The sequence below is a fragment of the Globicephala melas genome, chromosome 6 (genome assembly GCF_963455315.2).
Source record: "Globicephala melas chromosome 6, mGloMel1.2, whole genome shotgun sequence".
NCBI lineage: Eukaryota > Metazoa > Chordata > Mammalia > Artiodactyla > Delphinidae > Globicephala > Globicephala melas.
In genome coordinates this window covers 93,256,027-93,274,749 of record NC_083319.1, presented here as the reverse complement: position 1 = coordinate 93,274,749, position 18,723 = coordinate 93,256,027, and the positions used below count along the sequence as shown (strand labels likewise).

At 40.9% G+C, this 18,723-nt stretch overlaps 1 protein-coding gene across 7 annotated transcripts in view; it reads right to left on the bottom strand.

The window, feature by feature from the left end:
- SECISBP2 (SECIS binding protein 2) overlaps positions 1-18,723 on the bottom strand; it is a 39,603-nt gene that overhangs the window by 10,580 nt on the left and 10,300 nt on the right. For 2 of the 7 annotated variants that reach the window (XM_030832510.2, XM_030832518.2), the window contains 8 exons: positions 17,053-17,134; positions 15,267-15,472; positions 13,635-13,757; positions 12,026-12,115; positions 10,579-10,711; positions 3,066-3,232; positions 2,222-2,360; positions 463-586 (listed from right to left, as the gene is read on the bottom strand). In XM_030832510.2, coding sequence (XP_030688370.1) covers positions 463-586; positions 2,222-2,360; positions 3,066-3,232; positions 10,579-10,711; positions 12,026-12,115; positions 13,635-13,757; positions 15,267-15,472; positions 17,053-17,134 — 1,064 coding nt within the window. The remainder of the gene's footprint in view (positions 1-462; positions 587-2,221; positions 2,361-3,065; positions 3,233-10,578; positions 10,712-12,025; positions 12,116-13,634; positions 13,758-15,266; positions 15,473-17,052; positions 17,135-18,723) is intronic. The other 5 variants (XM_060301211.2, XM_060301213.2, XM_060301210.2 and 2 more) reach the window with 5 other exon arrangements.

Genomic DNA, 18,723 nt, shown 5'->3' with positions numbered 1-18,723 from the left:
TGGAGGCATCCTCTCCAGCCCTAACTATAAGGGACAAAAGACCTCTGGGCCCCATGTCCCCAGGGCAGCTACTCCCGGGCACCTCTCCTCATGAAAAAAAATGTTTGGGGAGTCTATCCTGAAGAAAAGTGGGAGGGAAGGAGGCGGAGTGCCCTAAGAAATTACATACAGAAATTACACAACGAGAGGGGAACCCAGATGCAACGGGCTGTCACCTCACTACCCGTTCCCCCAACCACAGCTTGGATTCAAGGGCACCTCTGGCATCACGGCACTAGGACCTCTCGGGAGCAGATTAGGTAGCCCTGGCATGTGTTACAACCAGGTCCTAGCCACCTTCCACCGGGAGGATGCAAACACCGGGGCCCAGATGAGCCAGTGGGTGAAGAACTCAACGCCCAGTGTCAGAGTGAGCACAGTGCCCCAGGCCCCACTGCAGGCACAGCTGCCAGGCTCACTCACTCCCTGAACCGCCGGCTGTGGATCTTGGGGCAGGCGTCCACCTCCTTCTGGGGCTCAGCTCCCAGCTGGTCTTCCGACTTGCTCTCTGCCACAGAAGCACAGGACACCAACTCTTCTGTTCCCCCTGGAGTTTTAGAGAAAGAAGTCACAGCATGGCCCCTCCAGGGCTCCACACACAGACTGCGGGGACTGAGGCAGGGAATGCTCAACAGCGGCAGTGTCGCCAGAGCAGCCAGACTCGGCGGCACACACCCGCCACATCCAGACACGGCCACCGAGTGTCACAGCAGGCAGAGGAGTGATGGGAATGGCTTGGGAAATCAGAAGAACCGGGCGACTCTCTGCACTGCCTAGAGGTGCCTCCCCGCCCCTTATTTAGTTATTTCTTATTTTTATTGCGGCAAATATTTGCAAAATTTACCATTTTAACTGTTTTTGGTTTTTTTGGCCACACCACGCAGCATGAAGGATATTAGTTCCCCAACCAGGGATGGAACCCGAGCCCCTGGCAGTGAGAGCGTGGAGTCCTAACCACTGGACCACCAGGGAATTCCCTAACCATTTTTAAATGTGTGGTTTCAGTGGCCAAATTTATTTTTTAATTTTGAAATTTAACCTGAAGTTCTTATCAATAAGTTTTAAAAGCAGGTTTATTAGTTCTCAATTTTTTTGCAAATGCCTGAAACCATTCCTTTATCAAATAACCCTTAAAAGAGAAGCTGAACATCTAAACTGGGAAAGCCACAATAGGTGTGTTTAAATCCATCAGACAGGATTCAATAACAGCTTACAACACTCAAATTGTTACTTCTAGACACTTCCAAAGTGCAAGTGCAATAACATCACCAGAGGAAGGAGTTCATCCACCAGGAAAGACAATGTCCCGTGGCTGGCCTCTCCACCACCCATAGGCGTAGCTTGTAAAACCCCTGGCAGCCTGTATGGCAGGAGCCTCTAGGCTGGGTGGCAGTGGACCCAACCCCAAGATCCACCCCGGGGAAATGCCAGCAGGAGGGGTGCTCACGTCCCCTATATACATCCCACGCTGCCACAGCACCTGTGCTTCTAATAGCCCCAAAGTGGAAACGCCCACAACACTCCCATGCCACCTGGCACATTTGTACACCTGGATGCTATGCAGCAATGACAATCTGGTACTACCTCTACAGGCCACAGATATACTGCTGGCCAGAGGGGCACACACTACAAGATTCCACTGGAACAAAGCCTGAAAGCTCACGGGTAGGGCTGCAGACAGGGCTGAGGCCTTGAGCGGGAATCATGGGGACTGTGGGGCTGATACAATTCTGAACTTGGTATAAAGTCCTCAAGCTATATGCTTCTGATTTGTGTACTGTTCTGAATGTATAATTCACTAAAATGCTTACTTAACCCATTTCTTGTATGACACCATGTCTCACACACTTGTGGGCAAGCAGCTCTGCAGTTAATGGTGTTAATTCTCATGGCACTTCAAATTGCGAGGACCATCCAATGTCACACAGATCGAACTCAGGGGCCTCACCCCTCTGTCCCTCTCACCCCTGAGAAGCAGAGGCACCAGAAGCTCCACCTGCCCATAGGGACGTCCTCTTACTGTCAAGTTAGGAGACTGAAAACTTCTGCATTCCCAAGGCCCAACGCCCACGTGCTTTTACCACACAGGGACAAGGGCTGGGCAAAGCCCAGACAGTTGGCTGTGCATACGGCCGCCCCCGCTGAAGGATTCTTTAAGAAGCAAACCAACAGAACTCGGTACCTGAGGGGTCAGGCTGCCCGAGGGCCTGGTCGTCACCACCGCTCTCTCCATCTTGCACATCGTCACTGGCAAAAGCTGGGCTCACAGCATTTTCTTGGAGACGCTGTTGCTTTCTCTCCTGCCGCTCTTTCAAAATAATCTTTAAAATTAAATAAACGATCAAAACATCTAAATACTTGCACTTAAAAATAAGCTCTTCTGCAAAATAAGCCACCCAAGTTAAGCTGGTTGGCACTGTGCCTGTTTGTGCCCTTACTCCCCACCCACCCCCATGGGTGGGCCCAACCCTCTCACCCACAGCCCAGGAGCAGCATGTTCCCCCTGGGTGCACAGAGCAGGGCATGTGAGAACTGGGCTCTGATGCAACTGTGCAGCTCAACTGTTACCTGGCCCCAGGCAAGACATGCCTTCCTCCATCTGAGACCCACCACACTCCACAGGCTGCTTTGAAAATTAAATCAAAGAACGTGTGCCAGGAAGTGTCCAATATTTACCAAATCTGAGCACTAGACAGATTGCCTTGGGTAGAATGAGGGTAAAAAATGTGAATGAGAACATACTCCCCCATTTCTGGTTTTCTGTCCATGTCATTCCAAAGCATTAAAATAAATAAATAAGGCCTCCCCCTCCAGCAGCTAAGGCACCCTGCTTCACTCGCTCTAGCACACCATGTGGGAAGAGCAAGGGATCATCTTTCAGAAAATCGTGTACCCATCTTGACAAGAGCAGTTTCAAATGAGAGTGAAGGTTAAAATCTAAAAATGTAAGAGTCGAAAGGAGTAACACAGATACAGGAGAGTCTGTAGGTTTTCTCGCGCCCAATTTCAAACAAAACACCACACACCTTCTTCAACGAGGTTGGCTTCTTGGCCTTGGGGACCTCCCTCTGCTTCCCCTTCTTCATCAGGGGGGCGCTGGAGTCTAACGGGTTGTGCGGGGTCTTCACCTGGCCAAAGCGGTGGCCCTTCTTCCCTGACATGGAGTCTTTGGAGAGGACGGGCACCGCCCCGACTACAACACAGTAGGGACACATGGCTCAGGCTGCTGCCCGCCACCTGCCTGGCTCCAGAGGGCAGGCTCGCTGCAGATCTGTCTCAGGGGCTCCTTATGCTGCCCGCCCATACCCACAACCTTCCTCATCCTCATCAAATTGTCCCTTAGAGAACCAGCTTCCTATCCCTGTAATCAAATCTCCTATATTGCTCCTATGTTGTAATCAAATCTCCTATGTTGTAATCAAATCTCCTATGTTGCTCAGTAAAATCTGATGATGTGTGGGTCTCATTTTTTGATTAAGAATTTTTCCGGGTAGCTTGTACTTAAGATTTAAGATGCCTTTTACTCCACCATTTTCAGTTGACACTGCCTTTGCAGGAGTTGGCCACTGGCTTCCCTATGCATACCTTCTACCTCACTACCTTATAAAATCCTAGTTATATTTCAAGTTGATTCTCTTGAGTTTTCTAGACATAAACATACTTTCCTAAATTCCCTGCACAGTGTAAATACATGACCACAATCACTACTCAGTACACTTCAACTGCATACTATGGTTCTGTTCTACTTCCCACCTTGTTCCTGTTCCCAAGGAAATAGTTAACTTGTTCATACTTTCCCCCTACTTTTTAATTAGGAAAATTTCTAAACACATACCAAAGAAAAAGAGAATGTATAACAACAAACTCAGGTACTCACTGTCCAGCTTCAACAACCATCAGTATTTTTCCAAATATATTTTACCCACCCTCCTTAATTTTGGAATATGTTTTAAAAGTGCTGTGTAGACACAGGGGTGACTCCTGGAAAGGCAAGCCAAAAACAAAATAAAAACAAAAAAAAAATAACTGAGCAGAGACATCAACAACCACACACTGTGAGGAAGACAGCCACCAAATTCAGACCAAGGCAGTTCCTTACACAAAACAAAACAAAAAAACCCCAGCACAATCACTACTCTCAGAAGGAAAAAATCAAATCCAGAGTTGCTACAATATATTAACTGAAATATTCAGTATTCAACAAAAAATTTTTCAAACTTCCAAAGAAACAAGGAAGTGTGACCCATACTAAAGAAAAAAGGAAGTTAACAGAAACTGTCTTTGAGTGCTCCCAGCTGTGGGACACAGATGACCAAGACTTCAAGGCAACTATGAGAATAGATGAAAACACAGGATTTCATTAAATACAAATAACAAAGGAGAAAGGCTCAGTAGCAGATTTGAGATGGTAGAAAAATCAGTGAACATGAAGATAAATCAATAGAAACTATTCAATTGAAAGAAAAATTTTAAAGATTTTAAAAGATTGAAAAAATGAAGACAGCCTCAAGAGACCTGTGGAGCAACAACAAACATACCACTATACATATAATGGGAGTGCCAGGAGAGGAAAGAGAAAAGACAAAAAATATTCTGAAGAAATAATGGCCCTAAATTTCCCAAATTTGATGAAAACTTTAATCTACAAAGCCAAAATAGGATAAACAGTACCCAACCAAAGGTAGGATAAATATAGAGATTCCCACCTAGACATATCATAGTCAAACTGTTGAAGGTGGAAACAAAGAAAAACTATGGAAAGTAGCAAGGGAAAAACAACTCACCACAGAAAGTGGAACAACAAGACAAGTAATATCTGACGTCTCACTGTCAACAATGGAGGCAAGAGGGCAATGGAATGCCATTCAAAGTATTGGGAGAAAAAAAAGTCAACCAAAAATTCTATACCCGGCAAAACTATCCTTCAAAAAATGAATGTAAAATATAGATGTTCCTAGATAAACAATGACAGAATTCATTGCTTAATTTACTTATTTATAAGCAACCACTTTATTTTTAAGAAAATAGGATTTTTAAAGTAAAGGAAAAAATCAACAAAGGAATCAAAATGGTACTCTATATTTAACATAAAATAAAGCAGTTAAGGATGAACAGAAGAATAAATAAGAATCAGAAAAAAATAGCAACAGCAGTAAATCCAACCAAAGTAACAATTACATTAAACATGAATGAGTAAAACACCCCACTCAACAGGCAGAGATTGTTGGCCTGTATAAAAAAGAAAGCTCCGACTATATGCTGTCTACAAGAAACATATCTTAAACACACCGTCTGCTAGGTGGCCAGGGCTACTCTTCCCTATGCTGCTGGTAAAAGCATTCACCTCCTCTTTAATCTGACCAGCCAGTTGGGAAGGCCTGACTTGGGCTCCAGAATAGACATAAGCCTCCAAAGGCCTTTGACTTAAGTTGTGTTCTGGCACAAAAGCCCCACATAGGGGTACTTGGTACTGGCTCATCTAAAATAAAGAGGAACCCTGAATTCCTCTTACCTAATTTTTACTTTTTCTGCAAAGAATGGTTCCCTTACTGATGTCAAAAAGGAAGGTGATGGACATGTCAGTATTTGGGTATTCCTGGGATCTCTGACCAAAATGTCCTTTCAATACTACCAAAATCCCAACCTTACAATCTGACAACCTCAAATACTTAAAAATATCATCTGATTGAAGGCCCCCACTCCTTGCAAAACTGTTTATGTACTTCATACACAACTGCATCTAAAAGGTCCAACTTGAAACTAGTTGCAAAATAGCCACCTCATATAGCCTCAGAGGTAGTTCCCTCACTTTTCCTGCTTTTACCTTTGACTGGAGATCTAGAATGCTCAGTCAGTAGTTTACACACTTCCCTGCAGGCTCCCCAAGAAGCTACATTCTTCAGAATCAGCGGTTGGCCAAGCACTTTGCAGATTTCTCTGGAAAGGCCAACACTGCAGGCCTTTACCAAACAGAAGATGAGCTGAGAAAAGCAACTTTGAGGAATATCTAAGAAGGCAGTGGTCCCAAGTTTTGATATATGTAAGAATTACTCACACATGTGATGTATAAAACTGTGGATCCTGAAATGAATAAAATTACCAAAATCATTGAGACAAAGAAATTTAAATACAGACTGGATACAAGATGCTAGCAAGAAATAATCATTAATATTATTAGACGGGAGGATGGCAGAGTGGTTCAATTAAAAACAAAATCACCATCAATTAGAGATACTGACGTATTTACAGGCTAAATGACCTGATGTCTACAAGTACTTCAGAAAAAAAAAGTAGAGTTCCAGATGCAACAAGACTGGCAAAATGTTGTTAACTGATGGAGCTGGGTAATGGGCACATGGTGGCAGTATTCATCATATTCTCTCTACTTTTGATTATGTTTCAAATTTTCCACCACAAAAAAGTGAAAAACAAAGATAAAACAAAACAAAAAATCCCACTGTGTGCTTGTTAAAAACACCTACTGCCCTTCCCATACCAAGTGGTTCTAGTGTACCACTTCTGAGGTGTTCCTGGAACCTGCACTTTCAGCTCACTCCCAGGCAGTGCCATTGTTGGCAATCCTGGGGATACTGTGTGAAAAACAAACACTGGGTTCAGGGACACACCGTCGACTGGTGCCTCAGCCACACTGTACATGGGCTAAATTAACTGCATTCAGACATTTTAAATTTGTACTCTGGGCTTTTAATAAAGGTCACTATGAAACTCACTAAAACTTACTTCTGCTGTAGCCATGAGAAGGCTATTTGGGAAACTGCTGACTATATCATTCAGCAGCCCATATAAAATCATCTGCCAGAGAGTGTTCAGAATTTTCAGCTTCAAAATAATCCCACCTCCACTCCCATCAGAATGGCTAAAATTAAGACCAACAACATCAAATGTTGATGAGGATGTGGAACCAGGAGAACATTCATACATTACTGGTGAGTGTAATATGGTACACAGGCAGTTTGGAAAACAGTCTGGCAATTTATAAACTAAATACCACGTGGCCCAGCAATTCCACTCTCCCAAGAGAATTGAAAACAGACACTCAAATACTTGTACATGAATAATCACAGCAGTATTATCCACAACAGACAAAAGGTGGAAACAGCCTAAATGTCCATCAATAGATAAAGAAATTGTGGTCAACAGAATATGATTCGATCACAAACACTGGTGAAATAAGATACATGAATATGGATGAACATCAAAGACATTAAGCTAAGTGAAAGCAGACTGACAGAAAAGGTCGCAAACTATATGATTCCATTTATATAAAATGTCAGAATAGGCAGATCCATAGGTAGTTGCCAGGGGCTGGGGAAAGGAGGAAAATGGGGAGCTTAATGGTTTCCTTTTGGGGTGATAAAAATATTAGGAACTAGACAGAGGTGATGGTTACACAACACTGTGGATGTACTAAACGCCACTAAATTGTACAGTGTAAAATGGTTAATTTTATGCTACATGAATTTCATCTCAATAAAAAACAAAAAGAACTACTGACATACATCTACAGTGTAAGTAAGTCACAAAAATATTGTGTCGAGTGAAAGAAAACTTACACAAAGAAGCATATACTAAGATTCCACTTACATGAAGTTCTAGAACAAGGACAAACTAGTCTATGGCAGAAAAAAAATCAGAACCATGGTTGCCTGTGGGTAGCAGCAGGGAATGACTGGAATGGGAAGGGGCTGAGGAAAATTTCAAGGGTGTTGACGATGTCCTACATAGCCACGAGTCTACGTTACACAGTTACACATTTGCCAAAAGGCTTCAAATGGTGCACTTAAGATCTGTGCATGTCACTAAATGCATATTTTACCTCCAAAGGAAAAGAAGAGCCATAAATAAATACTGAATTCTAGTAAATGATATGCATGCTGTAACACTTGGGGGTAAAATACAGTGGTGTCTGCAACCGACCTTAAATGCAGCAAAAATAAAAAACAACATATTGATGAATGGATAAATCGGGGTCAGCAAACTTTTCCTTAAAGGGCCAGAGAGCAAGTATTTTAGGCTAATGAGCATATGCATACTGCAATGCTCAACTGCCATTATAACTCAAAAGCAGCCACAGATAATACTTAAATGAACAAGTGTTTGCTGTGTTCTAATAAAACTTTACAGCCAGCAGCCAGCAGGTCATAGTTTGCTGACCTCTGGAAAAATTACGAGATTGAAAAAAATTAGAATCTAGATGGTGAGTACATGGGTGGTCACTGCATGATTTTATTCGGCTTTTCCAGATGTTTGAAAATTTTCAAAAGAAAAGAAATGCTACCTCCCTCCCCTGAAGAGACAAATCATGTTTATCCTTTCTGGGATTAATGCCATAATAAAATCACCATCAGTTAGAGATGCAGATTGAGGTATTTATAAGTAAAATGACATGATGTCCACAAATTGCTTTAAAATGCTTCAGAAACCAAAAAAAGTAAGCTTCTTTACCATTTCCTTGGATACCTATTTTTCACTTTTAAAGTAAATAAACTGCCTCAGAGGGAAACATATTTAAAAGACTATGGTGGCAAATGTGCATTATTTCTCTGTATAACATATTGCCAATTTTAACTATCTTGGCTCTAAGAGGTGTTTCAGAGGAGAGAATGACTGCATCACTACCAAGCCAACACTGCCACCCGCTGCGTTCCCATGGACAGGCAGGTAATTCATTTCAATCTGGTGAAGATTTATAACCTGTACAGGGCACTTACGTAAGACTTTTAGGTACACCAAGTCATCACATCAAGTGGAAAACCCATAAACCCATGTTGTTGTTGTTTTTAATGTTTATCTATCTATTTTTTGCTGCATCGGGTCTTAGTTGCGGCACGTGGGATCTTTTGCTGCAGTGTGCAGGGTTCTCTATAGTTGTGGTGCGCAGGTTTTCTCTTCTCTAGTTGTGGCGCGCAGGCTCCAGGGTGCGTGGGCTCTGTAGTTTGTGACACATGGGCTCTCTAGCTGAGATGCTTGAGCTCAGGAGTTCTGGCATATGGGCTTAGCTGCCCTGTGGCATGTGGGAACCTAGTTCCCTGACCAGGGATTGAACCTGCATCCCCTGCATTGGAAGGTGGATTCTTTACCACTGGACCACCAGAGAAGTCCCCAAAACCCACCTTTTAATAAGACCTATTTCTTAAAATCATCGTACTTAAATAACTTTAAAAATTTTGTGATAAAATACATATAACATAGAAACTACTATTTTAACCATTCTTCACTTCACAATTCAGTGGCATCAATTGCGTTCACAACGTTGTTGGAAACATCACCACTACCCATACCCAGAACTTTTTCATGCCCCGAAATAAAAATCTATCCCCATTAAACAATAACTCCTCATTCCCCACTCCCCTCAACCCCTGGTAACCGCTAATCTATTTTCTATGACAGAATTTCCTTCCTTTTTAAGGCTGAATATTCCATTGTATGTATATACCACCTTTTGCTTACCCATTCATCTGTTGATATACATTTGGGGTGTTTCCATCTTTGGGCTACTACGAATAATGCTGCTATGAACACTGGTGTACAAGTGTCTGAGTCTCTGTTTTTAATTCTTTTGGATACATTCAGAGGAGTGGAATTGCCAAGTCACATGACAACTCTCTATTTGGCATTCTGAAGAACCATGGGACTGTTTTCCAAAGTAAGTGCACCATTTAATATTTCCATCAGCAACAGCTCCAATTTCTCCAAATCCCCACAAACACTTGTTATTTTCCATGTTTCTGATTAGAGCTATCATAGTAGGTTTCAAGAACTGCCTCAGTGTGGTTTTAAGTTGCATTTCTCTAATGACTACCAATGTTGAGCATCTTTTCACATGTTATTGACCGTACATATACCTTCTCATGGAGAAATGTCTTTTCAAGAGCTCTGCCCATTTTTTAAATGAGTGTTACTGAATTGTAAGAGTTCTTATATATTTGGATCTTAAATCCTTATACGATTTTCAAATATTTTCTCCCATTCTATAAGTTGTCTTCTCATTTTCTTAATAATGTCATTTGGTACACAAAAGTTTTTAATTTTGATGAAATCCAATTTATCTATTTTTGCTTTTGTTGCTTGTGCTTTTGGTGTCCTTTCTAAAAATTCATCACGTAATCCAAGGTCATGAAGATTTACCTCTGTTTTCTTCTAAGAGTTTCAAGTTTTAGCTCTTATATTTAAGTTGTTGATCCATTTTGAGTTAATTTTTGTATATGGTGTGAGGTTGGCGGTCCAACTTCATTGTTAAGCATGTGGAAATCCAGTTGCCCCAGGACCATTTTTTAAATGATTGTTCTTTGTCCTTTTAATGAACTCAACAACCCTGTTAAAAATTCACTGGCCATAGATATGTGTGTTTATTTCTGGATTCTCAATTCTATTCTACTGGTCTATAACTATCCTTATTCCAGCACCACATTATTTTGATCATATATAAACAACTTTTGATTACAAGAAAAAACAGTCACAAAATAGTCTACTGAAAAAGACTTCAATCATTTGTCTGAAATGAAAAGACTCTTTTACCTGAGAACACCACTGGTTTGGAGGACTGCTTTGCATTCTGGGAGTGCTGCTTCTTTTCCAATGCGGTTAGCATTCCTCCCAAATCCAACTGTACTGGAATTTGGCTCTTCTTTCCACTACTTTTAAAATTATTCTAAAAAGTTCAAAAATCAGAAGTTTATTTATAATACTAAATTTTACAAATTGTGCTTTTCATTTTATGATAAAAAATCATATAATTAGTAAGATAAAACAGATATAGGGACTATAAAAATCTTAAAATTAAAAAAAATTAAAGTAATTAAAACCCCAGTCAATTCCAAATTATCTGCCAATATTACCACCAAGGTTGTTTATTTTCTCCTCCTTCTTTCATAACACTGGTTTAATTAAACCACTTACACGTCTGCATCTCCATTGTGAATAACAGCATACATCTACAGATAAGGAACCAAGACTTGTATAAAGTCCTGGGCTACGAAAGTTTATGTGTGGGGCTAGCTGGTTGGTACTACTGCCTCATTAACACCATTCGCTCTCCAATTGCCTAAGTGAGCCAACCAAGTGCCATGAAACCATGGAGGCATGACCAAAAATTTATACAAGTCCAAAACACACCCAGCAGGTGAGTATTATATTTAGGCGCAAAGTCAGATACACTCTAAACAAATGTTATTTCTGAAATCATTCTGATTTGGGTTTTGAGACTGTATAAGGGTGTACGGACGTGTTGTCTCTTGTGCTTTAACACCTCCACTCCTGCCCCACGCCACTGTTCTCTTCCCTGATGCCAAATTCACGCTGGGTGAGGGCTCATGGCAATGGGTGAGTGCTAAGCACAGCACAGGCAGCCACAGAGACCTCTGCAGGGATGGAAGATAACCAAATTACAACATAGGAATGCAAAGATACATGGGTTTAGAATTTTACTTTTCACAAATGTGAAAACAATCACCCCACTTTGAAAGGCAAAATGACAACGAACATGCCCAAAGTATGCAAGTTCTCCATCTAGATTATGAACTACAAGTTCATTCCTGAATCCACAGTGGGGCTAAGGCAAGAGAAGAATCATTTCTTCCTCTGATCCTGACTACCTGAGTGAAATGCTGGTGGCTCTCTTTTTTCCTTCTGTCAGACATTACTGCCTCACAAAGAGATTCTTCTGTTTCCTGAATAAACTAAGTCAAAGTTTTTTCTTTAAATCCAAGTTAGGCAGTTTGTGTTCCCCTCCTTTCTGATACAGCAATGGCAGTTACCAATAGCCTAATTTCAAAAGTGATAAAGCAGTTTTAGCTTAAGAGCAACTTTGTTTCAACACACTGGATGTGGTTCCCCAATGAAGGAATGAATCAAAACAAAACCACCTGTCCCCATACACAAAGAAGTCTGGAAAGCAGTTTTTCTCAGTTTAGTTTAGCAAGAAAAGTTAAGCCAAAAGCAATTGTGGTTTCAATCTAAAAATTACCTGTGGCTGCTGTTTAGACTGAAATTTCGGTGACTCTACTCTGTCTCTTCTTTCAGATGCAACTGCCAGATTGGGAAACTCCTCGGCATCCTAAGTAAACCACACACCCTTTAGCTCTTCGCAAATCACAATTATCAAATAAGCCCAACTACAACCTGTTCCTTGGTCTTATTTTCTTTCCATAAAAATATCCTTATAAAAGTGCTCAAAGGTGTTATAAAACAGTCAAAACAAAACCAAAAAACTAATGTAAGTGCTTCGGCTTTATTTCACTCTTAGAACAAAGTTAAGGACCGCAGTTTGAATCTCCCTGCTCCAGAGGCAGAGAGCAGGGGCCTCAAGGATGTGGGTTCACCAAGCAGTCTACGAACTGCCCCAAGCATACTGGCACAAGAGTTTTCAAGCACCCATCCTTCAACTATGCTTTTCTGTAGGGAAACCATCAATCTGGACTCAGGGGATGTAAGCATCTTGTCACATGTGCTGATCCTAGACTAGAAAAAAGAAACAAAGGAACAGGTCTCTAAACAATGTTTAAATCATTTTAAAATGTCTTATGTGCTTCTGTCAACATTTTAGGGACCCTGGAGAAATTATGTGAAAAATGTGGGCAGAAATAATGAGTTATTTGTTGGCCCAAACAATAATGCTCTACCGCAGTCATAGGTTTTCAAACATGCAACCCCATTACTCTCAAGGGAATGTTCAAAAAGCCCTGGGAGCCCCTCGAGTTTGTGGGAACACCTCGGGCTTGACCCTAAGCTGGCTGCCTGGGAGTACTGCTGAGAGACCCTTCTGCCAGCACCAGGAGCCAGGCTGCTGAGTCTGGTACTGCAGACCCATGAGAAACATAATCAGGATCCAGGATGGCTCCTTGGAGAACAGAGACATTCTTGGAGTATCACTGGACAACAATTTAAAGAGCACTTTCGGAAGTTCATGATATTCTCTTCTTGACCAGGGTCCACAACAGATCTACAGTATTCTAAGTTTCTCTCAATAGTGGAGCATATTATACCAAAACATCTAGATAGAAAAGGAGGCCCTGCAGAAGCCAGCATGCCAAAGCAAAGAAAAAAACAGACCAGAAGATACTGAGGGGTATATATTAGTAGTAGGGCATACACACCATTAAATTTCAATACAAGTAGTTTTTTCTCTAGGCCATTCATTCGTTTACTGAGAACCTGCTATGAGATGGGCACTGCACTGGGGACACCAAAATGAAGAACTGAAGAAAATGGGTGACAACTATTTTCTTTAGCACTACAATTTTTTTTTTTTTTTTTTTTTTGCAGTACACGGGCCTCCCACCGCTGTGGCCTCTCCTATTGCGGAGCACAGGCTCCGGACGCACAGGCTCAGCGGCCATGGCTCATGGGCCCAGCCGCTCCGCGGCACGTGGGATCTTCCCGGACCGGGGCACGAACCCGCGTCCCCTGCATTGGCAGGCGGACTCTCAACCACTGCACCACCAGGGAAGCCCAGCACTACAATTATTAAAGAAAATGTTGGAGAATTTTTACTTCAGCAACCAGTATGAACCCATTTCTATTAAGGAAGACCCATTTATTATATCAAACAAGGTGAGTAATAAATGTAAATATACTTCAATCCTTGGTGGCTCTTGAACTGTCAGGACTTCATATTTTGATTTAGACTTTTCTTTCTTTTTCTTATTCTTCCTTGAGGCTTCGTTTTGCTCAGGATCGTCACCTTGTGATGCTCTGGACTAGAACAACAACAACAAAAAAAAGCAAAAATCATGGGTTTTTAGGACCATTTTTAAAGTCTTTATTGAATTTGTTACAATATTCCTTCTGTTTTATGGGTTTTTTTGGCCACAAGACATGTGGAATCTTAACTACCCAACCAGGGATCAAATCTGCACCCCCTACACTGGAAGGCAAAGTCTTAATCATTGGACCTCCAGAGAAGTCCCCGCATTTCTGTTTTAAAAAAAAAAACAAACTTAAAACAAAATAAACATCTTTATTTATGTTTTCAGGAGCCCTGAGGTAAAACAGACAGCAAGTTGTTAATGGAGGCTCCTAGAGGGGTGGGGACCAAAGGGCTATGGGAAAAGGACCTTTTCCATAATTAGATCCTTGTAGTATTACAGGTGCTATTTCAGTAATAAAAATTCACAATACAGAAAGTTTTAGAAGGGGAAAAAAAAACATTATGACCACAATGCAAAGCCATCTGGGTCATAGGATTACAGGAGATCCTCATTTTCTCATCTTTATTTTGGGACTTCTCAAAAATAAACTTTTCTTACACCTCTAATTAAAAAATAATTTTTAAAAAGATGCTGGGAAAATAAAATAAAATCTGTTAACTCTTAAGAGTGTTAAAAGCTCATTTAGATGGTGACTTGGTGGTCTACTGTGCAGCCTGCGCCCCGACACCAGCGGGGCCTTGGAGCTGGCCAGTCTCCATGTGTACTTGGAGGGGCCTCACAGCCGCATCCTGTGTTTCACAAGTATGTGCATAAAGCTGTAGGGAACAGGCACACAGGTCTGACTTCACCATTAATTGTTACCAGCAGAGATTTCTCAATCAACCAAGCATAAACACGCAGCTCCTGTTTGTGTGGGATGGTCTAAGACACTTTCGATATCAAAAAGTATTCTAACACTCAAAAAGATAGGAAACCAGCACTAAACAAATATGACCATATTTCAACTTAAAATAATGTTATCAGTACACAATGAAAATCAAACCCAAAATCTAGCCCAGTAAAAAAGGCTCTTCAAGAAAGAAATCTAGGGATTGAAAAATAACAACTTAAAATTATTTGAATTGAAAGGAAAAAATGGATTCTGAAATGCTATTTTATAGTAAGTAGCTGCAATTAACCAAGAATCAATTAACATACATGATGATCGCAAAATGTGACACACAATTATCTTGCTACCAGTACCTGGTAGGTAAAAGCAATGTAAAATCAACAGACAAAAGACTGCAGTATTTTATATACCAGAGCATAAGCTACTGCCAGAATCTCTCTTGTAAAGAATTAAAAATGGTCCACAGATATTTTAAGACCATAGGTCTAACATGCACGTCCTTACTTGTGTATAAAAGCTACCACTTGTGTCCCTAGACTGTATTCAATTCAAGTACTGAATACAACCAACTCAGATTAGTGCCTACAGTAACACTTTCAGTTAGGATTTGAGAAAAAAAGACAATCCAGTGGTACAGAAGAGCAACATAATCAAACTGTGACACGTACCTTTTTAGTAGGATGGACAACATGTTTCTCTTTGTACGAAGGCTCCGAAGATAAAACTTCAGAAGATGACATACTACCATTTTTAGGATCTGCTGATGAAGCAACCATCTTTAGGTTTATCATGGAAGTAACATTTTTAGGGGCTGGTGACAGTTCTGTAGATAATGTCTGCCGAACAACATAACCCATTGGTGTCCAAGATAATTCTGCTCAAAGATAACCAAAATTGTTGAACAATCCCAACAGTAAAAAGAAATTCCTTAGAAATTCCAAGCATGCATTACATGAAGTACTCAAGAGCATAGTTAAATTAAAGTGTTGTCAAGAACATTCTCTTGGAAACTACAGTATCCACTAAATTTGTTTTTCTTCTTGGAACATGCATGCTGAATTAACTTGTAAGGGGAACTGACTTTCCTAGGAACTGTTCTTTTAACTTAGAGGTGCAGGTGGTAAACAAAAAAGTTTCCATTAAAAAACAATAATCCACAAATACATCCACGTGGCAAACACACAGATATAATGAGCTAAAGAGCAAACTGTGGCCCTACTAACCTTGATGTGTACCTTTAACATCAGAAATCAAAGATCACTAAACTTCAGCTATCGCAATAACTGGTAATTTATTTCTTTCTAGAACATAGGCATAAGTATGGCAACACTACTCCGTAGGTGCCCATGAAACTCTATATACAGACAAAACAAAAGGACATCCTTCAGGACACGGGCAGGTCATGTCAGCAGCCTGTGGCTACCCCACAGTGGGGAGACAGGCTGTTCTTGTCACCACACAGCTATGCATCTTCACAGCAGTTGCTAAAGTGAAGGTCTTTTATTGAACCACGTACGTACCAAACATGCTAACGCAACTGAAAACACACCTGTGAATAAATCTAGAATAATTTTGTGAAAAGGTCTTCTGTTAGGACAAGCTACTCACAAAAACTTCAAAAGCAGAATCTACTGAACTCTCTCTGAATATCTCACTTCTGGGCCAGGTCAGGACAGACCAGCAGTTCTCAAAGTTCTGAGACTCCTAGGACCCTTTCAGGGGTCCACAGTCAAAATTGTTTTCCTGGTAACAGGAATGTGCCATCTGCCTTCCCCACTCTCACTCTCCCATGAGCGTAGTACAGTGGGGTTTTCCAGAGGCTGTACGACAGAGAACAGTGAAACAGGTGAATGCCGAAGCAGATCTCCTGAGCCAGACATTAAAGAGCTGCTAAAACGTAAAGGCTGCTCTCCTCTCCTGACTAGTTTTTTAACTATGGAAAATAGTTATTTTTTTTAATTAAAATGTGCTATGTTAACCTGTAATGGGTTTATTGTTACTTTTAAAGTGAATTAGTAAGTATTTTGTATTTCTCAGTTTTAATTTCAGATATTACAAATATTGACAGTTATCCAAATAAACAAATTTTTTGGGGTTCTTTTAAAGGGTATTAAGGAGGTCCTGAGACCAAAAACTATGAGAACCACTGATATAGGTAATGCTTAAGAAAGTAATCATTTCTGAGTTCATAAAATGTCTCACTTAACCGAACAAACATTTCATTTAGAATGCTTTACTTGTACGTAGTTTACACTCCTTGTGCATGGATGTGGGATCTCGTTTGCTTACTTCAGTCTTCTAACAATGATGCCAGTTTATCAACCCATCAGCTGCCTTAAAGAAGGCTTTAAAACAAAAACATTTCAGTTGCACTAGACTGAAAATGAACTAAGAAAACAGACAACAATAGACAATTTTTATATTTTAAAATAATATTTGGTAGCCCACTCTTACCTCTTGTACATGAAGAGGGACTGGTAGCAGCATTATCAGTTACAGATCCGGTCCGATTATTATTCTTCACCACTGTTTCACCCTAAAAAACAAACCAGTTCTTTTCTTACTATTTCAGAATAAAAGTAATCATTATTTTTGAAATATATAGTTTCCTTCGCCATTCTTAAAACCTGCAAAACATACGCTAATTAAAAATTCCAAACACGTAAGTACATTATGTGAAAAATTAAATTACTTTCTTCTGCCAAATCTCATTCCCTAGAGGAAAAACCATCCACCGTCTACAGCTTAGCTAGCATCCTTCTATTTCTTTGCTTAGGACATAAACATTTGTATATTATTTTAAATGGATCTCCATAATGGGATCACACCACACGCAGTATCATGTAACTTAGGGGAAAAAAACCAACATACAACCAACAATTTCCAAATCAGCACAGATGTACCTACACGATTCTTAGAGCCGAAGTGCCCACTGTGAATGCAAAAGCTGTCGTTCACCACACCCCCACACCAAGGCTCAAAAAATCCCTGAACATACCCACAAAAACAAATACAGGCCTTCTAATACGTACTCCCTTTCACAGACAGAAAGCTGCCACACGCATGGAAGAGGCACCAAACGACACTTGGGGACAAGTGAGTACATTAAGAGAGACCTCAAAATGACCAGCAGCCAAGGTGAAAGGAAAATGATAAATTCACACTGAATGGATTTAAAATAAATTCTGGAGTTCATATGTTTCATAAACTTATCCATTTTACCATTCCATTACATCTAAGCCTAGTTAAAAAAAAAAAAAAAAAAAAAAAAAGAATTGTTCAGTGGCCAAAATAGCTGATTGCTGAATATGCCTTGTGCCACTTCTCTGCTTGGATAGTAGAAGCCTGTTAACCTCCAAGAGCTGTTTCAGAACAATGGAAAGAACATGTTCCTTAACTAGGACAGAAAGCCCCCATTTTCAATACAAATAGAAATAAAGCAAAATCCTCCATGTGGCATCCACTGATTCCTGGCCCCGTGGTAGAGCTCACTAAGGGCCTGGAAATACCTACTTCACCCTGGGCCTTCCTGCCCCAGGGCCTCCCCAGAGGACCCACCACTTCCCTACAGACATCAGGCAGGGCTCTCTGGGCAGGCAGGTGTCACTTGCTAACCTGCAAATTCCAAATTACTGCCTGACAGATGCACACCATACCAATCTTGCAGGAGGTGCCGCCTAGAGCACCCACCCCATCCCAGGAGTGCGAAGCTGTCTGCTTCAATCCACTGCAGGACTGAGGCCCAACCTCTGAACAGAATCTCGATAATTTCATTTCGCTACTACTAAATGGATGCAAAACAAGGGTGACTGGGGAAGTGAATTTTTATTTTTAATGAAACATTTCTGGAAACTCCAAAGGCATGGGGAGGTTGGGAGTCTGGCAAAGAAAAAGATGCCATTCTCCCTTCTATTAGCACCTTTCTCAGCTTCCAAAACACTGGGCTAGTCCTGGAGGAGGTGATGTGGCATCAGCATAGCTCTGTGGAAGTGACTGCACACTGAGAAACAAATTCTCTTCCGGCCCCATCCTATAGGCTGCTGTGTTCTCTATGGGGCTCCAGATAGACACAGTATGTAAAGGCAATTATGTTAACTAAAAAAAAATAAATTCATCAAAGGAGAA